General features: G+C 52.9%; 1 protein-coding gene across 3 annotated transcripts; it reads left to right on the top strand.

Moving 5' to 3' along the window:
* Positions 1-5,154: 5,154 nt before the first annotated feature.
* Positions 5,155-25,261, top strand: TCOF1 (treacle ribosome biogenesis factor 1). Of its 3 annotated transcripts, XM_050311993.1 has the most exons (18): positions 5,155-5,285; positions 5,784-5,839; positions 8,453-8,595; positions 9,325-9,431; positions 9,699-10,032; positions 10,870-10,973; positions 11,410-11,634; positions 12,269-12,538; positions 16,430-16,604; positions 16,762-16,904; positions 18,779-18,952; positions 19,422-19,671; positions 19,901-19,986; positions 20,677-20,905; positions 21,957-22,523; positions 23,583-23,683; positions 24,217-24,253; positions 24,719-25,261. In XM_050311993.1, exons 1-17 carry the CDS (start codon positions 5,181-5,183, stop codon positions 24,247-24,249), a joined length of 3,102 nt encoding a protein of 1,033 aa, XP_050167950.1. In that variant the 5' UTR covers positions 5,155-5,180; the 3' UTR covers positions 24,250-24,253; positions 24,719-25,261. The 3 variants fall into 3 exon arrangements, with proteins under 3 accessions (XP_050167950.1, XP_050167952.1, XP_050167949.1); XM_050311995.1 differs by having other exon boundaries at positions 19,904-19,986; positions 24,217-25,261; XM_050311992.1 differs by having other exon boundaries at positions 24,217-25,261.
* Positions 25,262-25,502: the final 241 nt, after the last annotated feature.

Here is a 25,502-nt window from a genome sequence, read left to right as displayed (position 1 = left end):
TACATTGATGGATATTAGATCTGCTACCAAAAAAAATGAGAAATTAAATGGCTTAATGCTACTCGATGTTCAGTGCCAGTGCTGAATAACTGCCACGCCAGCAGACACACAGGCAGTGAGACACAGCCAGAGAGACACTTCCAATCGAGATTGTTAAGCATATTGCAACCAAATTTTAATGTCACGTCTTCTGCTCGTTGGAGTTCTCAAATCTGTTCTTTCTGCTACCGAAATTTAAAAACTGCTTTATATTTCGTAGGCTTAGAGGTGACTTTTCCCCCCCACTTAATTAGTGTGAAACTAAAAGGGCTGGGTCGCTCTGACTTTCAGTGATGGAGCTTTTGGGATATGTGTATATGTATTTTTTAATATTTTTTTCTTTTCACTTCTGAGCTGCTCCTTCTCATCTGGCAGCAAGCTGCTGGAGAGTGAGTCAATATTATTTGATACCTGCCTCATAGCTTAGGGGAAATGATCTGACCACCTCAAGCAAAGCCCCAACAGCAAGTGGCCACATCACAGAAATCCCTTCAGCTTTGGCTCTGTGGATCCACCCCAGCTGTGGGGCTGAGGAAGAGGCAGATTTGGTGACACAGCTCGGCTTTCCAAGGGGACCAACAGCTAAGCTGGAGGTGCTGGGGAGGGCTGTGCTGCACCAGGTTGGGCTCTCCCAGTCTTGTTCTTCCACTATGTGCAAAAATCCTATGAACATAACATGGGAATTGAGTGTCATTTATAACCCCCAAGTCCCCGAAGGCAGCGTGGAGCAGATGTTTCAAAACTAAATGCTGGTAAAGTGCCACAGCCTCGGTTTGGCCTCCACAAATACAGCTGGTTAATTAATGATTGTGACTTGGATGTCCAGGTCCCGGAGAGCACCTGCCACCAGGCTGCTGGGGATGCCTGAACAACCCTCAGTGTATTTTTAAAACACTGAGAGAGCTGCCCGAGTGAGGCCGAGCGGCAGCGGGGCCGTGTACACAAAACAATGCCATGATTCATCTGAGATTGCCATAACCCATCGCATTTCATCAGGATGCTGTGGCATTTAAAATGGCATTTCCTCCCATCTGCTGTGCATTAGCAGACAAAGAAAAAAGGGGGGGGGAAGAACAGTAAAACAAAGGGGGGAGAATAAAACAGGATTCCTGAGTCAGACTGTTCCCGAAGCAGCTCCTTGTCCTTGCAAAGCCTGAACCCGCCGACTGGGCAGAGGACAGTGACTGTGGCCATGGACAACTTTGCCTCCAGGTCTGGCTACAGCCCAGGACATTACCCAGATGGTGGTGAGAGATGCTGGTAACAACCATGACTCAAAGCCCTGGAGAGCAGCACCTGGCAAACCCCCTCCACACCCAGAGCTGCCCAGCCAGGGCCCCCAGTGAGCAAATCCCCCCAGGCTAATTTGGTCATTTCCTCTGCTTCTCCATCCCTCCTCAGATTTTCCTTTACTTGCTACCTCCCTTCCCTGACTCATCTTCCCTTGGAAATGAGAACCCCTTTCTCTATTCCTCCCCATTTTCCTCTACGTGTCCACACTCCCACCTCCTCTCCTCACTGTCCCTTAATACATTTCATCTCCATCTATCTCTTACACCTTGTCCCGCCCCATCCCCACCTCCTCCAAACTCCCTCCTCTGCTCAGCCCAGGTGGCACCCTCGGGGGGTTCTCCAGGAGGGAGAGGGCTCAAAGCTCTTTTGACAGGGCACTCAAGAGCAGGGAAATTCAGCTCAGTTTCTGAACTGGGCCGTGAAGATTATCCTAAGCACTTTCAGCCAACACTCTGAGTCATGGGACACATCAGAGTTACCTATTGGGGGTTGCAAGGGTTGTGTCCCTGGCCACCCATCCCATCCTGCTCCAGAGATGAGGCAGAAGGAGCAACATGCCTGCAGCTCATGCTCTGGCTGGAATCAGCAGCCATGAAACGGATCAGGCAAGGAGCTGCAGCAGCTGAGGAGCAGCCAGAGTGCCTTTCCTCCTGTCCCTGCTCCCTGCCCTACAAATCACAAAGTCCCTTCACTCTGCAACTCCTAAACAGGCATAAGCAACCCCACACACACAAAACAAAAAGGTGGGAGAACGATGGGAGATGTGTCCCAGACTGCTGCAACACAGGCCACGCCAGAAACTTACGTGTGGACAAATACATTAAACCAAAGCTTGGAGAGCAGCAACGTGTCCCTGCAAGCCCAAGGGTCCAGCAGACGTGCCTGGAGGCTGTCAGCTCCCGCTGGGCACAACAGAGGAAGGACAGCACTCTCCAGCCTGCAGGCACACTCCCTGAACCTGGGCTTGGCCCAGACATAAGCAGTCATTCAGAATGGAATAGGTGTGGACAAGTTTGACCCCAAGCAATAACCAGAGAGCATGTGAAAGTGGCAGTGAGCAAAGCCTTCAGCTTGAAGGCTGAGGACAGGGACACGGCTCTGTGGTTATTAGAGACGGGGCTGAGCTGGCTCCTCAATTACAGCTGTTTTATCCCCTGTCTGGATTTCCAACAGCTTCCTCCGATCTCTCCGTGACTCAGTGCCTTGGCATGGACAACGCATACCCGAGAGGTTGGCTTTTGAAATCCACCAGGGATATTTCACCTTCCTAAAATAAAGAGTGGGCAAAATATTTTCAACCTCCCTCCAGAAAAACACACACACACACACACATACACACACACACACAAAAATCACTCCTTAATAAGTGCATGTTGTTGGGTCTCAGCTGGCTTTGGGCTGGCGTGTGTTTTCCTGGTTATAATCATGCAGCTGTTTGCTGACTGAATAGCTGTATTTATTTTTTGACATGTTTACTAACCGCCTCAAATACCTTCTCTACCTGTAATTGTGGTGCAGCGTACATATTATTTTTTTTTCAGATTTCTCCATTCAAGTGGGTTGTGTTATTCCCAGGCCCTGAGATGTGGTTTGCTGAGGGTATTCGTGGTTTGAGGGTATGAATCTTTGGACTCAGGTGACCCTGAACTGTGGCAGACCTGTGAAGAGACACTTGGGGGGGGCAGGGAAATGGACTCGATTTTTCAAGCCATTTGTGCATGGGCACTCAGGGCTTTAACATCCTCTATTTGCCTTCCTCCAGAGCGATCTCTCCTGAAAGTGTTTCCTGCCATCTGTGCTCATTTGTCTTTTTCTCTTCCATGAAGTTGGTCAAAGCCAAACCCTTTATGCTTTCTAGTACGTGTGAGTCCCAAGCCATGGGAGAGGAGGAGGCCTGAAAATGCAGCAGAGCAGGGATTTATTGGACTCCTGGCACCCAAATGCTGGGGAAAACTAATGCAGCCAGTTTCCCCAGGCACCCTGTGAAGCATCATCATCCCTTGGCACAGAGATCAGAGAGCTCTGGATAAGCTGGGCTGGCAGAACACATCCAACTCCAGAGCAGCACACTGCCACCATGCCCTGCAGGGCTGTGCTCCCCTCTCCTGTCCTTATGTGAGCTGAGTGTCTACCTGAGCTGAGTGTCTGCTCCTTCTCACCTGAGCCCTGGGCAGCAGCTCTTCTAGTCACCGGGTTGCTGGTGGGAGCTGTGTTGGTGTTCAGATTTGGGGGAGGGTTTTATACAAACAAAGTAAACTGAGCAATCCCTGGAGGTATAAAGCCATTCCAGGCTATGCCAAAGCAGGTTCAAATCTGTTCATTCATGTACCTGCAGCAGACAGAGCCCTCTGTGAACCCCTGGGGGCTGAATCTCCACCCAACCACACTTTCAGAAGCCATGAAGTCAATTGTCCCCAGGCTGCCTCTGTCCACTCAGCCCCTTCCACAGCCTCCCCAGGAGACACCCTTCTCTGCTCTCTGCCCAAGAATGCTTCCATCTGGCCCTTCTTTTCCAGTAAGGAGAACCAGGGCCCCAAACCAGGCCACCAGCTGAGACCTGGTTACTTCAGGTCACCCCAGAGCAGCAGCAGCTGAGCTGGGACCCCGTCCTGCGGCAGCCACGCCGTCGCTGTGTGTGCCACGGCCATGGTTATGCCGTGACCACTTGTGCAGGGGGAGGTCAGTCCCAGAAAGGACTGGCCAGGTCTGGGATCCATTTACAGGAGCTGTAAAACTGCCACCTGGACCGTGGCTTTACAGCTTTGGACAACGCTGGTGTCAGAGACGTTTGGTGCAAGAGCCAGTTGGAGCCACGCCAGTTTTATATTTAATCCTGCCTATGAACACAAATAAAGGGTCTGTATTTTGAATGAGCGACAGGCACACCACGGACACTATTAAACCTTCCAAAAATAAACCTCTGCCAAAGTGATGGGAGCCAGATTTTTTCCTGGAAAGTATCAGCACGGGGCGGGGGGTGGCAGCGAGGCAGCCCCTCTGTCACAGGCCCCTCTCCAACAGCTGCTCTGCATCAGGAGCAGCTTCTTCCCTCTCACTCTCCGCTTGTTTTAGCCCCTAAGACGCCAGAGCGGCTCCTCTCAGCAGCTTAATGTCCACTCAGCATTAAATCAGCCGCGAGGATTCAGCTCCGGAGCGCCGTGGATGAAACCTGCGGGAAGAACTGCTCCGAAAAGCACAGAATGACACACGGGGGTGGGAGCAGCAATCCCCGCCGTGCCACCCCCGCCCGTGGGCCGCCCGTCCTGCCCCCGCCTCCATCTCCTGCCGACGGGGTGTGAGGGGCCCAGCTCCGGGAGGGTGATCCCCCCTTTTCCATCGTCCCCCACCTCCTGCCGGGGCGGTGTGAGAGACCCCCGTGGGGTGACACTCGCCCCTTCCCTGCTCCGCCTCCCAGCGGGGCGATGTGCGGGGCCTCCACGGGGGCACTCCCAGCCGCTCAGCATCGCCCTCCATCCCTCGCCGGGGGGCGGTGCGAGAGACCCTCGTGGGGCGCTTCCCCCTTTCCCTTCTTCCTCATGCCCTGCTGTGGCGGTGCGAGGAGACGACCCCCGGGAGGAGACGACCCCCGTCTGCTCCTTCCTCCTCGCCTCCCACCGGGGCCGCCATGGGTTGATCCCCCCTTTCCTTTCCCCCCATCTCCTCGCGGGGCGGTGTGAGAGCCCCCCGTGGGTTGATCCCCGCTCCTCTTCCCCGCCTCCATCTCCCACCAGAGAGACCCCCGTGGAGCGACCCCCGAGACACCCCCCCCATCCCGGCGGGACTACACTTCCCATGGTGCTGCGCGGCGCGGCGGAAGTGACGCGCGGCGGCGCGGCGCGCGGGGTGCCATGGCCGCCGGCGGCGGGCGGGAGCTGCTCGCCCTCATCCACCAGCACCTGCTGCGCGGCGGCTTCGCTCGGGCCGCCCGCGAGCTGCAGGCGCAGACCGGGCAGGTAACGGGGCCGGCCGCGCCCGGGCCGCGGGGGAGGCGGCGGGGCCGCGGTGGATGGGGGGTGGGGTGGGGGGTGATCCCTCGGGCCTCAGCGGAGCCGCAGGGCCCGGACCCCCTTGGCGCCCTCAGCGACCCCCGGCTGTGGCGCCGGTGCGGGCCGGGGGGCCCCGCGGTCGTGGCTCGGTGGCTGCACCCCGGCCCGCCGCGCCCACGTGGTGTCCCGGCCCCGAGCCGCCCGGGGGAACGCAGGAGGCTGGCAGCCCGCCGGGGAACGCTGCCCCGTACCGGGACACGTGCTGCTGCTGCCGGGGAAACCCCCCGGGGGACACGCGGCCCTGCGGGATTCACGGGGAGCGTGTGTGTGCGTGCGTGTGTGTGTGTTGGGGGTGGGGGTGGCATGGTCCCGTTTTCCCGCGGATTCCTGGAGGGGCCCCTGCGGTCTCTTTCGCATCTCGAAACGGGGCTGGAAGCCTGACTGGTGTTCCCTCTGCTTTCACAGAAGTTGCTCCCTTCCCTCTCGACCTCTCTCGAGGACATCTTTACTCACTGGGAAAAGTAAGTCAAAGGATGAAATGAGCATCAGGTAGATTCCAGGCTGTGCTAACTTCCAGGCTGCATGGCGTGTGTAATCTTTATTTGCTGGAATTCCCAGTTGTCAGAGTATTTCCAATGATAGCTGTCCTCAGCAGACTTTCCTCCTAACCTCTGGTTTCACAGCAATTCGTTTCCAATGTTCAGGATTACTCTGCTTTTAAAATTTCTTGAGCTTGGAGATAAGTTTTCTACTTTAGTTCTGAGCAGCTGATGCTGTTAGTGCTGGTTAGGACTGGAATGTCATGAGGCTCAGAGTTGTGCTTTACTGTCAAGAATCTGTTCCCCAGTTCTGTTTCACTTTCTTTTTAAAGCCACATGCTTTACAGGGGCATTGACCCAAGAACAAAGTTGAGCAGATGCTGAAATGCCAGAGCTCTTGCAGGGACTTTAACCTTGGCACAGATCACAGATGATCTGACTCAGAGGACATTTCCTGGTCTCAGCCTGTGCTTTCAAGCCCTGACATGTTCCCAACACTTACACATTCCCCACGGGAAGGTCTGCAGTGTGGAGCCTTCCCATCCGTGGGGTGCAGCAACAGTGGCACCCACCCAGGCCTTGCTTTGGTTGGATGTGGGAGTGCAGGGCTGCAAGGAGGCCTTTGGCAGCCTCAGCGCTGGGTTATCCAGGGAATCCCTGGAGCTGGGAGTGCTGGAGTGAGAGTGCTCCTCAGTGCAGCCGTGCCAGCAGCCTTGGGAAGTGTTTCCCTCAAAGGTGTGTTTTTGCTGGAACACCTCGTGCCTCACTGCTGCTGCCTTGGTTTTTGCTGCACACTTGGGCAGGAGAAAGGCTGGGTCAAGGTGAGGGTGTAGCAGCACAGAAAAGGGGTTGCAGTTCCTGCCTCTAACAATTTGTTGCTCTCGCGGGTCGTGAGGGTGACCTTACCCTGCCTGCTGCAGCAAAGCCTCCCAGACACTGCTGCTGTTAAACCTGGGGGCAGCAGGGGGCTTGCATCAGGTTTAATTCCTCCTTCAGTGCCTGCCCCACCAAGATCTGTTATTCCTGGTCTGCCTGAGTTATGCCTGGTTTGGAGTCAGAAGGAGGGATGTGTTGATCAGTAGTTCTCTTTATCCAGAAGGTGTTCTGGAGTGCTCCTGTGAGTGAGCTGCAGTTATTACATCTTGTCACTCCACAGGGTTTTGGCCCCAAAATGTCCTTCCTCAAACTACCCTGTGGCTCCTGCCCATCTCACCAAGGTGTCCTTGGTGCTGTCCTGCAGAAACTCTTCCAGAGTGAACCTAAAAGCTGGGACTTGCAGTTACAGGAGTAGCCTCCTGCCAGAGCTGCATTTAGTCTTGGAGGATGCAGGGAGTGGGTGGAAAGGTGCCTGAGGGTAGGAGAAAGCTGGACCATCCTAGGAGCAGCCAGAGCCCTGCAGCGCTCAGATGCTCTGGAATGCTGCAGGGACAGTGCTAGCAGACACCACATCTTCCCCTCACACAGCATCCCTGAGCTGATCACTCACAGCAGCCTGTGTTGTGCTGTCAGCTGCCACTGGATCAGGAAGGTGTTGCAGGATCAGAGCTGCCTGTGTGGGCTGCCCTGTTGTTTTATTAAAAGTATTATTGGAGTAGTTACCAGGACTTTGGAATAGCAAACGTGCCTTTGGCTTAGCCTGCTTGCGCAAAACTTGCTGTTACAGCTGTGCTGCTGGAATGCTCTGATGGCAAGCACAATCTTTACTCGACAAATTGTTGGACTAATCTTGTTTTTTAAACAGATGAGCAAATAAAATGAGTTAAACTGGCACAGAAGTGAGGATATTTGCCTCTGGTGATTGTGTGTCTCAGGGCTCAGAAGTATTGCCTGTGTGAATCGCATCATGTGCCCAGTGTTATCCTTGTAATAAAGCAAATGTGTTCTCTTTAATTTTCAAATGAAAGCATGGATAACTTTAGCCCACATCATCTGTTCTGGTACAGGTAGGATTTAGAACCTGGAGGAATCTTTCTCCAGCTTAATGTTTTAACCCAGTTGAACAGCTTATCTGTGGCCTCTTCATTCCCTTTTTCCAACACATCTTCTGGAGGTCCAGCCACTTTCTTTCTTAAACCTCTTTGCAGCCTGACTTTCCTGCCCTGAACCTGTGAGCCCAAGTTCAAATGGCATTTATAGCCTTTAGATTAATTTTTTCTGGCGTTGTGGAATACCAAGACCTGTTTGGGGATCACTGCCCTAACCCTGGGGCTGCATTTACTGACTCTGTGGCTATAGCTGTCTCCTGGAGATGGAATTTGTTCTGTAGGATGCCTTAGCTCTGTGCTGAATACCATCCCGACCATATATTTTTTTACTTCTCTGCTAAAGTGGGAAGGAGTCTGCTTAGGGCACAGGGGAAAAAAAAGGCTTAGGTTCAGTATCTCCTGAGTGTTGCAGGGATATGTTGCTCTTGGGAGTTTCCTGAGGAGTAGAGATGCCCCTTGCAGGTTAGAGAATTATTTCTCCCATCCCCTTAGGAGCTGTAGAGGAATTACACTGCCTGTCCTGGAGCCTCACCTGACAGTAAATGAATAATTGTATTCCAGTTTGTTCATGATGTATTTTACGCATTTTGACACCATTTCTCCTCCCTAGAACTCCCCCAAATTCGAGGAGAAGAAAGCTGAGTTATGACGAGGCGGCCATCCCAGAAAAGATCAGAGTTCCTGATCCCGTGAGCAGCTCTGAGAGCTCAGAGAAAGAAGAGGATGAGAAAGAGAAGGCGAAAGCTGCAAATGGTAGGAGCCTTTCCTCTCCCTGGGGTTGACAGAGTAGGACTGGAGGCTTGTGTAGGAGCAGCCCAAGTTGCCTGGCTAGAGTAGATGCTTGTAATGTGATGGCTATTCCCTTGTGCTCATAGAAAAATAGGACAACTAATTTAGCACCCTCTTCTCTTCTCATGTGGAGTTTCTGAGGAACACAGATGTCTGCTGAAGCTAGAAAAAAGCTGTTATGATTCACTGGGGAGGGATGGGTGTTGTTACTTGGATGAAACCTTGGGAACCTGTCACTGCCCACTGTGGAGCATTAGTTGGTCCCAGGTGTGTGTGAGATCAGCGGGACTGGCCTGTCACATGGGTGAGGGAAGGACTTGTTAGTTGGTCTGGAAAGCCCATGCCCCCTGTCTGAAGTGAGGATAGGTCCCTGGTGCAGCTGGTGTGGGTGGCGTTGGCTTGCAGAGTCTATCAAAAACCCATGTGTCTGATATATTTTGGCTCAGTTCATCTGCTGTAGACCAGCCTTTGGAAACCTGCAGATCTTGGCAGGTTCCTTGTCTTGGTGCTGGGGAGAAGGATGGGTTGGAGGAGCAAAGCCCTTGTCTGTCACAGGGACAGCAGCAATGGTGGTGTTGGGGCAGGTGTGGAGATGGGACCCTGCCCTGCTGCTGGGACCTTCCTGCAAACCAGAGGCCACACTGGTGTGAGAAACACACTCACAAAGCTGTTCTGTGGCTCTCTCCTGTGCAGCAGCCAGCCTTTCTCTGGCCACGAACTCAGCAGTGACTGTAGAAAGCAGTGAGGAGGATGAGTCCTCGTCAGAAGAGGAGACACCGGCTGGGAAAGGTGCAGTGACGGTAAGGCAATTCTCTTGGCTTTGAAGGCTGATGGTACTCTGAGGCCAGGACTGTCCCAGACTCCTTAGCATGTGTAGAATTGTGAGCTGGCGTGGAACTCTTATTAAAGTGACCCTCCTATGCTGCCATAAGCCTTCTCTCAGATATCTGTCTCCCAAATCCTTCCTTAAAGCGCTTACGTGGTTGCCAGATTACTATGGAAGGTACACTGTCTCCAATTTAGCCCCTCATCTGTGTGTGGGCTTCTAATTTTTGTGTTTCCTGTAGGTGACACCAGCTGTGGTGGGTGGCAAAGCTGCCAACTCCCTGCATTCTCCTCCCAAGCCCACTGCCCCGGCGGGCAGAGCGGCGGCACTCCCTGCCCCCGACAGAACTGTGCTCTCCAACAACAAGCAGCAGCCCAATGCTGTGGCTGCAGCTCCAGCTCCAGCCAAGGCCCAGAAACTGCCTGCTTCTGGGAAGCCCAGACATGCCACAGCAGCCACGGCCAAAGTAGGGCAAAGCAAAGCACCAGAAAGTTCCAGCAGCAGCAGCAGCTCCTCGTCCGAGAGCGAGGAGGAACGGGAGACGCCGACTGCAAAGGCCCCGGCCCCCAAAGCGGGTAAGGAGCCTGCAGGGTGTGGTAAATGTGTGTGTGTGCTCCAGCTCTGCTGTGAATTGGGTCTGAGACGTGCCTTCAGCCTGTTCCTTTCAGCTCCCTTGCTGGAAAGCTCAGAGTAATGCGTGTTCCTTGGGGAGGCTGCTAGAACACTGCAAAGCAGCCAGCTCTGGAGCTCCGTGGGATGAATCCAGTGTGCTTGCTCCCATTTCAAGCAGCAGATCCTGTGCTAAGATGTCTGTCTGGCAGCACCCAGCACTACAGGGTTGGGGTAACAGCGTAGCGTGTCCACGGGAGATGCAGTACTGATGCTACAGATACTTTCAGCTTTTTTGAAAGGCACTGCAGCGTTTTCTCTTTATTCCCAATTGCAAATGATTAGTTTTGGGTTTTGAAGTCTTTGAGAAAATCTATAAGTGCTTTGAAGTGTGTGTGTGTGTGTTGGAGGAGGGGGGTGAGGCACAGACTGTTGAAGCTCTGAAAATGATCCTTCTCTTGGCTCTTTTCCAGAGGAGGCCCAGCCAGGCTGGGTGTCCCTGCAGGGAGCTGTGTGTGGCTGGGCAGCATCCTGTAGGGTCAGAGGATGGCAGGATGGCCAGGAAGCATTTCCCATCTCTGCCTGCACTCTTGGAGTGCTGTTTGTGGGCCAGTGTTTGTCTGGAGAAGCTGTTCCCAGCAGGCCACTGATGCTTTCAGCAGGGCTGGGTCCTCTTCCCTGCAAATCCCTTAGCCCTTCTCTGCAGCTTGTTTTCTTTTCCTGACTTCAGAAGCCCCATTAGCGTCGCTCTCTGGGGGCTCAGAGCAGGCAACAGCTGTGACATCTCCTCGCTTGTGTTCCAGAGCCGAAGCAGGCGGCTGGGGCTGCCGAGAGCAGCAGTGAGGAATCAAGTGAGGACACATCCTCTGAGGAGGAGGAGGAGCAGCTGGCAACTCCAGCCGTCCAGGTAACCTCTCCAACACATTCTGTGTCCCTAAGAAGTCACTTCCCTTCTTTTGAAGACGAGAGGAAATGCTGCAGTGCTGCAGCATTTACCTTGGGTGTGTGAGATCCCCAAAGCCAGAGAACTGGTGGTGTGTGGCTGAGAGCCCCATTAACCCCTGCTGACATCAACCATTCCATCCCAGTTTCTAATGGTGCCTGAAGCTGAGGGAGATCCTTTGATCTGTAGGAGGTGATTGGTGTGCAGTTTCACGTGTGTAGTCAGGGAGTCTGTGAAGAAAGTGACTTTTTTCAGATACTCCCCAACCCAAGGGTTTGAACGAGCCTGTCCTGGTCAAAGTTAGCAAGGCAGCTTGCTTTGAAACATTCCATACAGTTAGAGCTTTCAGCCATTTTCTTCTGAGGTGTTACCTGATTGTCCTGTTCCCTTTTGTTACCAGGCAAAACCAGCTGTGAAAGCAGCGCAATTTAATGCAACACCTGTGAAAAGTGCACCTGCTGCTCCGGTGTCTCACAAGAAGAGTGCAGTGAAGCAAACAGCGCTGGCACCAAGCCAGAGCAAACCTACATCCACAACAGTTCCAGGGGCTGCACAGCCCGATGACACATCAGAGAGCAGCAGCTCATCAGACAGTGAAGATGAAGAACTTCCTTCAGTAACCCAAGTGCGTCTGTCTGAGACTCTCTCTCTCCTTGCACACCTCTCAGGGCTGGGAACTGCGGTGAAGAGAAAATGTTGTAAATGCACGTAGTGTGTAGCAAAGTCTTGCTGGGGGTGGGAGGAAAGAGGCGTGGGGTGTTCAAAAGCACCTCGGTGTCTTGGCTCTGAGCTCTGATCAACCCACTGTGCCTTTCTTAAAACAAAACAAAAAAATTCCATCAGTACTTTTAAATAAAAAAACCTCCCAGCAATTCTTTTACCACCTGAAGAGGCAAATTGTCGTGGTGGAATTTGCTCCTCAGGTTTAAATAGCAATAAATAGTGTCTAACTGTCAAGCTGTAGTGCAACCCAGCTTCCCAGCTGTGGAGAGTGCAAAGTGCTGCGTTGTACCACACTGGAGGGGACTGGTAGTAGCAGCAGGCTGATGAAGAATGTTTGGTCTTGATTTCTCATCTTGGGGGACTAACCCCACACAGCTAGATAAAAGAATTCCTTGTGTCCTGCCAGTCACTAAACTTCCTTCAGGGTTTGCCTTTCCCTGGGGACTCTGAAATCTCTTCCCTTCTTTACAGTCTAAGCAAATGAATTATGCTGCTGTGGAATTTGCCTTACTTCACTCTGTTCATGTCTTGTCCAGACAAAGCCACCTCCAAACTCCTCCCAGGCCGTCCCATCCCCAGTGAAACCTACACCAGCAGCATCACTTTCCGTCAAAGCATCTCCAGCAAAAACACTTCCAGTGTCCCAAGGGAAGCCAGCACCAAAAACAGCAGTGCCAAAGCAGGCTAAAACCCCGCTGGGAAGGACTGCTGCTCCCACAAAGCCTGCTGAGAGTACAAAGCCAGTGGAGAGCTCTGACTCTTCAGACAGTGAAGAGGAGGATCTCCCTGTGCCCATCAGCCAGAAGGTAGGTAATCGTCATTCAGCCCAGTGCCAAGGGATGGGATATGCAGGACAAATGTTTATCCCTTAAATGCTAATACTGATCTTGAAACACCAGGAGTATGTTGTATCTCCCTCAGAGAGGAGGATCTTTCCACTTGGAAGCAACAAGTACAGCCTAACTCTGTTCACCCAGCCATACCAGAGGAGGGTGGGGGGTACCCCGTTTGATACCAGTTGTTCTCTTCACTTGTGCATTGCCCCTCTGGGGTGGACCTTGTGTGCAGGGTCACAGCTAGAGGGGTCTTGGCTCTCCTGTGAGGGTTTGGTTGGAGTTCTCTAACCATGGGCTCAGACTGGACCCAGGTGGCTAAACGCAAAGGGAAGCAAATCCCACACGTTGTGCTGAGACCTCCTGCCTTGACTCTGAGCTGCAGGGCCCTTCAGAAAGTGCCCTGAAAGCAACCTTTTGGAGATGGCACGTACTGTCTGCAAGGGAGGGATGGAAGCCGGGGGCAGAGCCTCACGTGTCCTTGCAAGGAGGCTCTTTGTCAACACGTCCTTTCAGTACTGACAGGCAGGAGCCAGCAAGGCTCTGCATTTTTGTCTTCATAGCCTTGGTCTGCTAAGGTGGGTGGAGGGGGACGCATCTCCAACAGTTGGCTCTGTGCTGCTCTCTTCCTGCATGATTGATGGTATGTGAGGATTCAGCTCTGGGTGACAGGAACAGCTATTCTGATGGCTGTGCCGTGGGGTCCCGCTGCAAAACCGCTGAGACTTGTCCATTTTGGAAGGGTTGTAGGTGAAGGATGTGCTGAGGTAGGTTTGTTTCCCCCCGTGTTGATTCTGTGAAGCTGTCAGCAGCAAGTTTTACCTGCTGATTTAACCACTTCAGCATCTTCCCTCTTGCAAACTGACACAGCAAGGAAGAGCTTGTCACCAAGGGAGCTCTATTTTTGCCGAACAGGCTGTTTCTTCCCGTGTTAGTAGCCTACAGGCAGAGACCACGAGTGAAGCCTGAAGACAAACCATTGGGTTTAGCTTGTGTCCACAGTCCTGTCCTCCCAGTCAAACTCTTCTTAGCTCATCCTCACCATCTGCTACTTGGGCATATGCTAACCACTGACTTACTGTATCCTGCAACTTCCTCTGGCTTCTGTGCAAGATCCAAACAGATACAGAGCGTTGGAAGCTGCTTCATCCTTCCATGTGGGGGTGGATTAGCACAATTAAAATGAACATCATGCCCAAATTGAACTGCTTAATTGGTATGTTTACCCCTGAAGACTCAGGAATATTTAGTCAAAGAAGTTGACAAGGTGTTTTGCATATTTTCTGGGGGGAAGGATGGTGATGGGGGACAGTCTGATCCTAAAGATGCTGTGGGCTGCTTTTCTTTTGGAACTGCTCATTCTGCTCTGCTTCCTCTCTCCTGAACGCTTTGAGCCAAAAGTGGCACTTGAACCCTATGGCACCCTATGGCTTTGGCTTCTGTTTACAAGGAGTGGGTGTGAGATGCACGTGAATCCACGTGTTGGGAACCCGTGTCTTCCTTGAGCATCCCAGGAAAACCCGCGTGGGCTGCGCTAGCAGGAGTTGTGCCTGCGGCTTTTTATCCTGGACCGCGGGCCCTGTGGGGAGAGGCCGGATCTCCCACAAGACCGAGAGTCTCTCTGAGCCCTGTTCCCCCTCCTGTGCACTTGACAGCTGTACCTTTGCTGGGCCGTGGCACAGCTGAGATACCGGTCCCAGTCCCGATCCACCGGCGGTGCTTCCGCGGTGCTCAGGCAGCGATGGAATGTGGTTGTACAACGTGCTGGGCGCACGTGGCTCGGTGTTGTTCCCCCTGTTGTCATGCAGCGCTGCATGATGCAAATGGACCCAGCGAGTGGCAGATGGGTTGTGCGGGAGCTGAGTCATCACACTCACGGAGCCGCAGGCAGCTCCTGCTTTGGGGGCTGGAGAGGGAGCAGGAAAAATGATTTCCTCCTGAGTTATTTTCCTCCTCTCTGAGTTACTTCAGTACCTGTGACTCCCAGGCTGTCAGAAGCTCTATGCCTGTGTTACCTGCTCCCTGGGTGTAACTCAGCTGCTCTGATCCCACCTGCAGCCATCTGATGGGGATGGAGGGACCTTTGCCTCCTCCCAGGAAGATCTGAGGGGTCCCGAGGCTGTGCAAACCTTATGGTGATTTCTCTGTGGATGATGTTGTGTTCTTTCTGTGTTAGGATGCTCCTGCATGGCAGCTTCTTCCCACTCCCTTGCTAAGTTAGGAAATCAAGCAGCCCCGTGCTGTGCATCCGCACAGGGGGAGAAACCAGTCCTGTTGCTATGAAGGGCTTAAAACTGAGTGAGTGGGCTCTGATCTTGGTAAGCTCTTCCCTTGCACAGCAGTGCTTGGGACAGCAGGGAGAGGAGCTAACACGCTCAGCGTAATGCGTGTGAATTCTTCTTCTGCTTCAAGTAGTGTCTCTCTCTTCAGCTTTGCAAATCTGGCCGATCTCCTGGAGATTGTGACTCACTGGTATCAAAACAAAACAGAGAATTGAGGTTTGCAGTCCCCCCTCCCCAAGCACTAGTGGAGGTTTCTGTTTCTCTGAGCAGAGAGTCAAAATGTACTTGGCTTGTTCGGAGAGCTGTTCTGTAATGGGATAAACATGCAGATGCTGTTGTCTGTTCAGTGTTTGGCTTGGAGATGATAAACACTGCCCCAGTGGCAGCCTGTGGTGGGGCTGTGCCAGGAGGCATGGTAGGATTGGTCTTTTGAGGGGGCTGCTAGGCTGGTGCTCTCTGCTGCTGGGGTGTATCACTGTGTTGGCAGCATGGCAGGGGGGTGGCAGGGGCGGTGCAGCTGGGCAGGAATCTCTCGTTGAGTGGCAAAGCAGGCTGCCATCACATGCCAGGGGGACAGGGTCTGCCTGCCCTGGCAAACATGATGTACTCTTTGGCAGAGCAGCCCGGAGATGAGCCATGAGTGGAGTAAACGGAGTGGGTGCAGAGCACTGTGAGCCTGGGGAGTATCTGTGGGGGGTGAAATTCCCAGATCTCTGCACAAGTGCTGCCTGTCCCTCTGCCACCACTAGCCATCAGTGTGCAGGACAGGGGTCTGCAGCCCTCAACACAAAGTGGGAGAGGGACCAGGAAAAGAGAGGGTCTCACGTGGCAGTTGTGTATCTGGGAATGAGATGACTGTGATTCCTAGTGCTGACACAGCAGTTGCTTGGGGAAGTGGCTTGTGGCCTGTCCTGGGACATCGGTGTTGACAGGTGCCATAGAAAGTAAGCATCAGAGGCTTTTTGTTGTCTGGAGATTCCTAAATTTTGAGACCTATTGGCACATCAGTTTCCAAGGTGAATTCCAGTCTATCTCTGCCTGCCCTCTGTGTCCCCAAACCCTTGTGTCAGCCCTGTGTCAAGACTGAGTCCTCCAGCACCTCTAGGATGTAGCTGCTCAGTTACTGTCTCTGAATCTTGCAAGTGTTATAGCACAAGGCTTCCCAGCTCAGTGGATTCCCTGAGCTGGGGGTAGGTCATACTTGAATAAAAGTCTTCCTTGGAGTGGAAAGCTTGGGTTTGCAGTGCTTTCTCCTCAGGCTCCTGTCCAGCCAGTGTCTCTGCCTGAAGGAGGAATTGCTGTTGCGTGCTTACGAGCGCTGTCAGCCTGCGTGCTCGTGAGTGAAACACGCTCGGGTTTCCTGTCAGAAGCAAATTGCTAAATGCAGAGGTATGTGTGTACAGCAGCTCAGTCCAGGCAGTAACTGAAGCCTTTTCCACTCCTAACATGCCAAGGATAGAGTGTTAGTAACAGCTGTGTTAGGGTAAAACAAAACCCAACTTGAGCTGAAACTGCACTTAAACTCCTAAACAACACCTGTACTAACATGACATTTCTGGGCCTGTGTTTCTGTTTTGTTAAGAGGTTAACAGAACAGCCCGGGCCTGTTCCCAACCTGAGCCAGCCTGCAAAAGCTGGGCCGCCTGAAAAAGCAGTGGGAAGCACCTTGAAAAGCCAGGTCTCAGAAAGCGGGAGCAGTGACTCGTCTGACAGTGAAGAGGAGTCCCCTGCGGCACAGAGGCAGCCTCCACAAGCTGGTGAGTCTCCTGGTAGTAACCAGGATCCCTCACCTCGTGGGTTTCCTCCTCTCCCTTGCACATGGAACAGTGCAGCCTGTTGTGATAGCTCCTGCTCTGGATGGCCACAGAGAGCAACTCTTTCTCACAGTGACAATCTCTTATGGTTTTCCTGCAGTGAAAACCAATTCTGTGCCCCAGCCAACAAATGTGAAGAAGGCACCGACTTCGGCACCAGCCACAGCCCCTCCAGCTGTGGACAGCAGTGATGATTCCAGCGAGGAGTCAGATTCAGAGAATGAAATAGTCCCCCCTTCTCAGGTGAGGAGCTGCTGATGCACTGGGTGTGTAGGCTGTTAGTGCTGCGGCTCAGGAGGTCTCAGGATTTGGAAGATGGTAGTTGGGCAGGTGATAAGTGGTTCAGAGGAGCCTCCCCTTGGCTGGATCAGGTTTTCTTGGCAGTGTCCCTGGATCTGGGTGCCCATCTTGGCCACAGCAATCTTGCAATTTGTGAGAGCAGTGGGGGATGTGAATGCTTTGACAGGAGCATGAGTAGACACACAAACCCAGACCTTCTCTGGGACTCTGTTCCCTCTGCTCTACCCTAGGAAGTAAGAGTGGAAAAGCAGCCAAATCCTTACAGGCAGCATCTTTCCATGAGCTGTGTAGCTCCAAGGCAATCCGTTGCCTGGTTCCTCCCAAAAGGTTGGAGCTCTCTGGACTCCTCTTCTGCAAGCCTTGGGAGGATGGAAGGATCTGCCTTGAAGGGTAGCACAGTGGTCCTGCTGCCTTTCAGCTGGAGGAGCCAGAGCCTGCCGTGGAGAAGGGAGATGACTCCATATCTGTGCTGAGGGCACGGCTGAGTGTCATGGAGCTGATCCCAGCACTCCCACTGGAGTCTTTCCATGTCTCCATGCCAGTCCTCCAGGGCTGTGGCTGAGCTCCCTGGGGACAGCTCCCTGGACACAGCCTTGGTGCGAAGCTCTCTTGGGTGTCTCTCTGCTTCTGCTGCAGTTTGAGCCCAAAAAGCTGCATGAAAAAACACTGACGAAGGAACGTGGCTACCGTTCCTACATGGTGGTGGCTTGGCTGGTGCTCTGAGCCCAGGGCTTGGTGGCCAAGCACACTTCATATCCCACACAATCCCATCCTCTACCAGTGCCTTTGCTGGGAGAGGGACATTATGTGCACTCAGGAAACTCTTCCCCATGTTGGTCTGATGCTGTGGCCATGGAAAGGCTGTCTCCTGCCAGCTGATGGGCAGGCAGCCAGCCTGAGCAGTCCTTGAGCAGAGCATGTTTATAGTACTAAGATTGTATAAAATAATGCAGTTGCTGTAACTTGAGCTTTGTGTGAGGGCTGAGAGCTCACACTGGATTGGTGGCTCTGCATGGCAGAGCGTTGCCTTTTCCTTTCTGAAGGCCAGATGTTTTGTGAGGGAAATGTCAGCCCACAAAGGCCCAGCCTGTCAGAGATCTGGAGAGGCAGCGCTGCTCACGTAGCCTTGTTGGTAACACAAACAAGGAGGCCAAATGCTCCTTCGTGGCTCCTGCTCCCTCCTCTGCTGGCATTTGTGTCTTGTCCCCGTCGTCAATGCCTGATTTCCATGCCCCTGGCTCTTCTATTTTTAACTTCCCTTACATTAAGTTTGATGGGAGGTTTTAAATGTGAGGCAACAAAATTGCTTCTTGTTAATTTGTTCACTAATCTGTTGCTGGCTTGTGGACCTGGAGGCAGATTTTCCCTGTGATTGGTGTCTTTGTTTATCCTTCTTGCCAATTAGCTCTTGGTATGTGACTTTTAGAGTGTAGAAGACATCTTGGAGTCCAAGTGCCCGCTATGCAAAGGTTTGCAACTGCAGTCTTGCTGGTGCTGCAGTGGGTAGGGATTCACAGTCTGCAAGCACAACACATTTTACCTGCTTGCCCTCCTGGTGGGTGCCTTTGGAGCACTGAGCTAATGCTTTTGGCTCTCCTGGGGTGCTGGCCCTCACTGCTGCTCATGGCTGTGCCAGAGGCCTCAGAGGCTCGTGGGAGGCAGAGCTGGTCTGTAAAGGAGAGAGTAAAAAAAAACAAAAGGCCTTGGTGCTGAAAATGATGGAAAGGCTCAGGAGTTAGTGCTGGATTGGTGTATGCTTTTTTATCTTTTCCCTCCAGGTTGTGCTCTGTCCTGATTTTCTTTCTCATCTATTTTAGAGTCTGCCCCATCAGAATGTCAAAGTGAGTCCGGGTCTGAGCACGGTGGCTGCAAAGGCCAATGCCACCCTGTCCTTGGGGAAGAGGGTAAAAACTCCTGCTGTCCCTCCAGTGAGCAGAGTGTCTGAAAGCTTCAGCACAGATTCCTCGGAGCACAGTGTGCTGGCAGGAAAGGTAATGATGGAGGAGACTAAGGTGGGGATCTTCCCTGGGGAGAGGGAGAAGATGGGTCTGCCGGACCTGAGGCTGGTGCCATGTTCTCAGCGGAGGGAGTGTGTTTATGAAGCTGGGAGAGAAGGGCTGCTCTTCCTAACCACTGTTACCACACCATGAGGTGAGGCAGAGGAGAGAGGGTAGCCCTGGTAGCCCTGCTGTTCCTGTCTCCCAACTGGCTGACTGGTTTCCTCCTTCTTTTGTGGTAGCAGTTGTTTGCTTGGTCACAGCTGCCCACTTCACCTGGGGGCCAGAGGAGCTGTCCTGCCTGAGAGATTCTTGGGTTAACCCTGACACGAACTGGAGTGGTACAGGTGAAGAAGGCCTGAGGTGGTTCAAGCTCATCTGCTCCAGGCTGCTGCTTATAGCTCATGGACATGAACAGTTAGTTATTCCTCCTTTCAGATCTATCTCATTTTTCTCTCCCTAGGCCCCTGCTGCTTCCAGCCTAAAGCAAACGGTTCCTGTGGGAAAAGCTCCTCCAGCCAACACTGCCACCCCGCAGGCTGCTTTGCTCCCGGGAAGTTCCACTGCCAAGGGGAAGAAGCCAGGCCTGCAGGCAGTGCAGAATGCCCAGCTGAGCCAGGCCACGCTGCCCACCCCGGCAGAGGACACCTCAGACAGCAGCAGTTCCTCTGACAGTGACGAGGAGGAGGTGCCCAAGCAGCCCCCCAAAACTGGTCAGTTCTCTCCAGAAGATGCTTTCAGTGCTGTCAGGGTGGAGACAGTGCTTGCTACCCTGTGGGAGGTGTGTAGTGGTTGGAGAGTGGTTCCCTCTCTCCAGCTTGGCAGAGCACTCCCTTTTCTTTGGAGGTAAAGGGCCTTTTGGTGGCAGTACCTGTGCTGGGTAGGTGAGCTCGGCTCCAGGCAGCAGTGGTGGCTTTAATGGGATGAATTCTGCTCTTCCAGCAGGCTCACTGCAGAAACCAGAAGTGACCCAGCCAGCCCACAGCTCCTCCTCAGAGTCCAGTGATGAGGAGGAGGCAGCATCACAGGTATGGGACCTGAGCAGGCTCCTAAGTAGGACCGAAAGAGGACTCAATCCTCAGCCGTAGCAGACAGGGTGCTGGGTGGGTTTCCCAACAGAGAACTGGGGGCTCCCCAGTGCAGTGGTGTGAGCAAGACCTTTTGGTGGGAGCACAGAGAGGCTTTTGAACCTGGAATGCATCCCCAGGCAGCCAACCTTGGATCCAGAGCTCATGGTACCTTCACTGGGAGAAGAGATGGGAGGAGCTGGTACCCTGCAAGGGTTAAACCAGGAGAACTGGTGCACAGTGCCAATAGCAGCAGGGATTTTTTTTCCCCCACTTTTATTTGTAACTTAACCCGTGTCCAAGCCATTAAATTCCCTTTGTAAGTAACATGCAGGGCGTGCAGCACATCTGCAGTGCATTAGCTGTGCGTGGGCGCACGCTCGTGGCCAGGAGCCTCCCCCAAGCCTGCCTTGCTGGGCGAGAACAAAGAGGAGAACCTCTGGCCGCCAGCTCTGGTGGCTGTCAGCTCAGCTGGTGTCTGTCAAGGCTGGCTCCTCTCCTCGTAGCCGTGAGCTCTTCAGAGCTGACTCCACTGATGGCCAAAGGTGGGCCCTTGGAGTATGAGGACAATAGCAGCAGAGACAGATCTGCGTGTCTGGTGTGTGGGAGGCTGCCCTGCTGTGACTCCTCAGTGTGTCTGTGCTGTTTCAGTCCCTCCTCACAGGCTATCTGGGCTTCTCCAAGGCCCCAGCAGCACCCCAGGCCCCAAAGACGGTTTCCCCCCAGCCTGTAGGTGAAGTGGGGCCGGGGAAAGCAGCCGTGACTGCTGCGAACTCTCCCGCCAAGGCCCCTCTGAAAGCAGCCCCAGCCGACAGCTCAAGCAGTGACAGCAGTGACTCCGACACAGATGACAACCAGGTGGCTGCAAACCACAAAGCAGGTGGGTCTCCTTTGGCAAGGCTGGGAATTTGCTTGGCCCTGGAGCAAAGCCCTGCTGGCACAGGAGGGTGACACTGGGGAGGGTGTCACTGGGACGGGCCGTGTTCCCAGTGTGTCTCCATCACGGAGCCCAGCAGCATGGAGTGCTGCTGCCGTCTGCTGGCTTCCCTGGCCATGGCACAGCCCTCTCCCTGAACACCCTGCTTGTGCTGGCTGCTTGTGAGGCTCAGTGCTCCGTGCCTTTGTCTCCTCCGAGCTCTACTTTATCCACAGTAATTAACAGGAGCAGGAAGGGCTTTCCCTGGAGCTGAGGCACACTGCACTGGTGTGCTGAGGTAGTGATGGCTTCTGTGGAAGATTCAAATGCTGGCTGAAGAACACAGTGCTGTTATTTAAGCCTCCCCTTGGGCTATGTGGGTTCTGTAGCATATCTGGAGTGCAGAAGAGGGGAAACAAGTGGGAAGACCTGTGGAGAAAGGAAAAGTCATACTATTTCCCTGGTTTGTTGGCAAATTGTAAAGATTTGAGCTGGAAGCTGCTTCTGCTCTGTTGTGGACCCTGGCCTGGCTGTGAGCTCTGGCCTGCTCTGGAGGCTCAAATGGGTCTGCTGGCCCCTTGGGCAAATCATTTCATGGTGCAAAGGACTGTTGAAGAGGTCAGGGCTATATATGGGCTCAGGAAGGCCCAAGTGCACTGGGGTTTGCCATGGATGATGGTTGGACGTGGTGGTGTGGATACCCTCACCACCTTGGAAGGTCCCTGACTTACTGGGAATGGTGTTCTGGGGAAGGACTGCTCTATCTGAGCTCACCCATCTTGTCAAAGAGCCAAAGCTGTTGTGGGTGTTGTCACCCACTTCCCTCTCCAGATACTTGATCTCAAGCTGAGGCATCTTTCTTTGACTCTGCTATAGATAGCCAGCAGGTTTAGCTTTCTTGGGGAGAAGTACTGGATGCTCCTCTTCAAATGGTTATTTCCATCCTCCTGTGACTGTGGTCTGTGTAATGAATGCTTCTTGAGTTATCTTCTCTCTCTTGTCACTGTTTCTGCAGAAAACAACCCCCCTTCAGGGCAGGAAGCCACAGAAGCCTCCAACAAAGAGAAGGTGGCAGGGAAAACAGAGCCAGGTCATGCCAGCCTCAAAGCTTCACTCAAGAAAGGCAAGAGAGAGGCAAAAGAGAATGATGTTGGTGCAAAAGAGGTGCAAGTGACCCCAGCACCATCACATGCCCTGCTCTCCGTCCCACAGTCAGGGGAGCCAAGCTCAAGGAGCGAAACTGAGGTCACCACTGCTGCCAAAGTCCCTGCAGTGCAGGGAGGGGAAGGGTTGGAAGTGAAGAAGAAGAGGAAAAAGGAGAAAAAAGAAAAGAAGGAGAAGAAGCCATCCTCCACAGCAGACAAGGCTGTGAAAATGTCTAAGGGCAAAGACAAAGAGAACAAGAAGCAGAAAACATCTCAGAAGCGGAAACTGGCGGGAGAGGATGGGGCTGTGGGGCAGTCCAAGGAGAAGAAACGGAAAGGGCAGGCTAATGAAGAAGTACCCAAAAAGAAAAAAAAGAAAGCAGATGGTGACCTAGAGAAGACAGCAGGCAGCAAGGAAAAGAAAAAACCAGCTAAAAGTAAGCATCCTACACTTGGGGCTTAGTTAGCAGTAGGTTCTTGCAGCTGATGCATGTTCAGCCTCCAGTGCAGGACCTTGTAAGTAGCACCCAATTCTCCATTGGCTTCCTGCTCGGCTGCTTCCCTCTTAAATCAGAATCATTTGGGTTGGAAAGACCTTTAAGATTAAGTTCAGCCCAGGCCCACTCCCAAACCATGTCACCAAGTGCCATATCTACACGTCTTTTAAATACCTCCAAGAATGGTGACCCCACCACTGCCCTGGGCAGCCTGTTCCAGTGTTTGACAACCCTTTCAGTGAAGGAATTTTTCCATATACTCAATCCAAACCTCCCCTAGTTCAACTTGAGGCCATTTCCTCTTGTCCTGTCACTTGTTACCTCTCTACAGCTTGCCATTCTGTAGTGCTCTGCCTGCTGCCCTGATCCAAAGGCCTTTTTTTCTTTGCGGTGCAGCCTGCATTTGCAAATCAGAGCTGGTTCTGTGCTGGATCTCGTGGGCTTTAAAAAAAAAAGAAAAAAGAGAAAGAAAAGGAGATGGATTGGTTGGGCCAGATCTGCTGGGGTTTCTGCTCTGCTGAAATGCAGCCCTTATTTTTGGAGCAGACAGACTTGTCCATTGGCCCTCGTGTGGGCAGTTGCACGGGGGGTGAGCTGAAGCCTCTTGCAGCATTTGTGCAGAGCTGAACCTCTTGCCCATCCTGTGTTAGCAGCTCCCCTTGCTCTCATTTCTGGCATGTGCCCAGCTCTTCCAGCCCTGAAGCGGTTCCTTGGAGCGGGTGGGCAGCAGGATATGGATAGAAGGGAATCCTATGTAATGCCACCCACATGTGTAGACAGATGGTGGGATCAAACTGCTCTGGCTCAGAGGTATTGAGGAAACATCCCTGGGTACAGCTGCCTGTAGCAGGGTTCATCCAGTTCCTGCTCTGGAAAGCTTGCTCAAGTTTGGATGTGATCATAAACTTACTGGAGGTTCTCCTACCAGTCTGTGCTCCCTCTCAGAGGCTGACAATACCAGAATCCCTCTCTTAGTTGGCTTTTCTTTCCCTCTCCCAGAAAAGAAGACTGGAAAAGAAAGGAAGAAAAGCAAAAAGGTGTCTTTTGAAGGGGAGCCTGTAGCAGATGGCTCTACTGAGGTTCCCAAGAAAAAGAAGAAGGTACGTGCCAGACCCTGGGCTGGGGTACCATGGGCAGAGCTGTTCTGAGCCACGGCTCTGATGCTCATCCCATCCCAGCAGTGTGCCAGGCTGGAGAAGGAACAGAGCCATGTCCTGGCCTTGCTGGCAGTATAGGGGAGCCTGCAGTTCACTGTGGCTAATTTTGAGACATCCTGATCTTTGGGACTGGGGTGGCTCAAAGAAGGGTTGCCCCAGGAGAGATCCCTGTCCCTGGAAGGGTCAAACCCAGGGACCATTTTGGTGGCAGAGAGGGCCTGTCCATGGAGTAAGTGCTGCTCTTCAGCTGTCTGTTCATCTTGTTCTCAACAGAAGCTGGAGCTCCTGAGGGCTTGGCAGGCTACTGCATCCCATTCCAAGGGCTCAAAGGGGTGACAGAGGGAGACTACAGGATGTTCCTTGTGGTGCTTGCCACCTCCACAGGGAAATATCTGGGAAGCCTCTGTGGCTTTGCTGGGTCCTTCACATTTGTGATGCTGATGATAATTATTTTTTTTTCCCTCTTCTCTTTTTAGAAGAAGAAAACAGCTGAGCCTGAAGGACTGTGAGAAGGTACATGGCCTGTAGATGGGGACTATCCGTTGGTACCTCAGAGCGGCGGTAACCTTGGCCAAATTCAGAACTCCTGGGCCAGTTTTGGGAAGACAGTGTGCCCTCTAAGTGCTCACTGAGCCAGCCTGGCCTTAGATTAGAGGGCCAGGGAGTGGAGCAGTGTGAGGAATGTCATGCAGCCGTGTGCTGGCTTCTCTGGATGTGTCTGACCTCAACTCTTTAGCTGCTGACAACTGGATATCCAGCCTGGATGTTGCTGACCTCTGTCACCAGCAGAGATGAGCGGCCTCTGGCAGTGTCTGTCTGTCCCTGCTGACCACAGGGAGCTTGGAAGAGTGATGTGGATTAGATGGTGATGTTGTAGCCATCTGGAAGTGGACCAGATGCCTCTGCCCGTGCTCTGCTCAGCTGTAAGGCTGTTCTCCTCCTCCCCATCCCTAATGCTTTTAACTCCTCTCCCCAAAGGTACCGCATTCCTGTGATTAAGGATTTATGGGTGAAGATCAAACAGAAGAAAGGAAAAGGAAGCTCATCAGGAGAATTGCTACTTTTTTTTAAATAATAATTTATAACTTCTTTTAACTGTGACTTTTAGAGCAGAGCAGTGTAATTTCTGCCTCCTCCTGCCCTGCTGGGCCCCAGAGATGTGTTTATTGTCCCTCCCCGTGGAACAGAACTGGAGGAGGCAGTTTGACCAGAGCAGAGCACAAACTGCTTTTCTTGTTGTTGACACCCAGCCATCCCTTTCTCATACCACAGAGCTATATTTTTAAGAGAAACTTTTACCTTTTTTTCCCCTCCTCCTTCTGTGACTTCTGGTGTCAGTCCTTTTGCTACTACAGAAGAGAGCTCTCGGGTTTCCTTTTTATTCTAACACTGACAGCAGTGATTATGATGTCTGTGGAGTTGCACTGAACAGCTGTGTCCAGCAGTTGTTCTCAGCCAAGGCAGAGTCAGTTTTTTGTGTATGTTTTTTTATGGAGTACAAAATAAAAACCAACAACGTGAGATTTTGCTTCTGCTACTTTCAAGGGAGGGGAGGTGATCAAGGCACCCTGGCTCTGGAGGAGGTTGTGGGTAGGAGAGCACAGCCCAGTGTCTGCCTGGGTTCGTGGGCACTGTTTCAACCCTTGGGGGAAAAAAATAATTGCTTTCTTCCTGCTCCCTGGGGACAGACTGGGATTTAGGAGGGGAGGAAAAAGGGACCAGGTCCCCTTGTGCTCCATGGGTGAGGGCAGAGCTCTCCAGC

The sequence above is a fragment of the Myiozetetes cayanensis genome, unplaced genomic scaffold (assembly GCF_022539395.1).
Source record: "Myiozetetes cayanensis isolate MyiCay16 unplaced genomic scaffold, myiCay2020 scf17, whole genome shotgun sequence".
In the NCBI taxonomy this organism is placed as follows: domain Eukaryota; kingdom Metazoa; phylum Chordata; class Aves; order Passeriformes; family Tyrannidae; genus Myiozetetes; species Myiozetetes cayanensis.
Note: the sequence above shows the minus strand (reverse complement) of the source record. Positions and strands in the feature narration are given on the sequence as shown.

What these genes read in the sequence shown, in the direction of transcription:
- TCOF1 (XM_050311993.1), top strand. Translation starts at nt 5,181, where the DNA reads ATGGCCGCCGGCGGCGGGCGGGAGCTGCTCGCCCTCATCCACCAGCAC. An exon ending in CTGTGCCCATCAGCCAGAAG is followed by an intron (nt 12,539 to 16,429) that starts GTAGGTAATCGT and finishes TGTTTTGTTAAG; the next exon opens with AGGTTAACAGAACAGCCCGG. An exon ending in TTCCCAAGAAAAAGAAGAAG is followed by an intron (nt 23,684 to 24,216) that starts GTACGTGCCAGA and finishes TTCTCTTTTTAG; the next exon opens with AAGAAGAAAACAGCTGAGCC.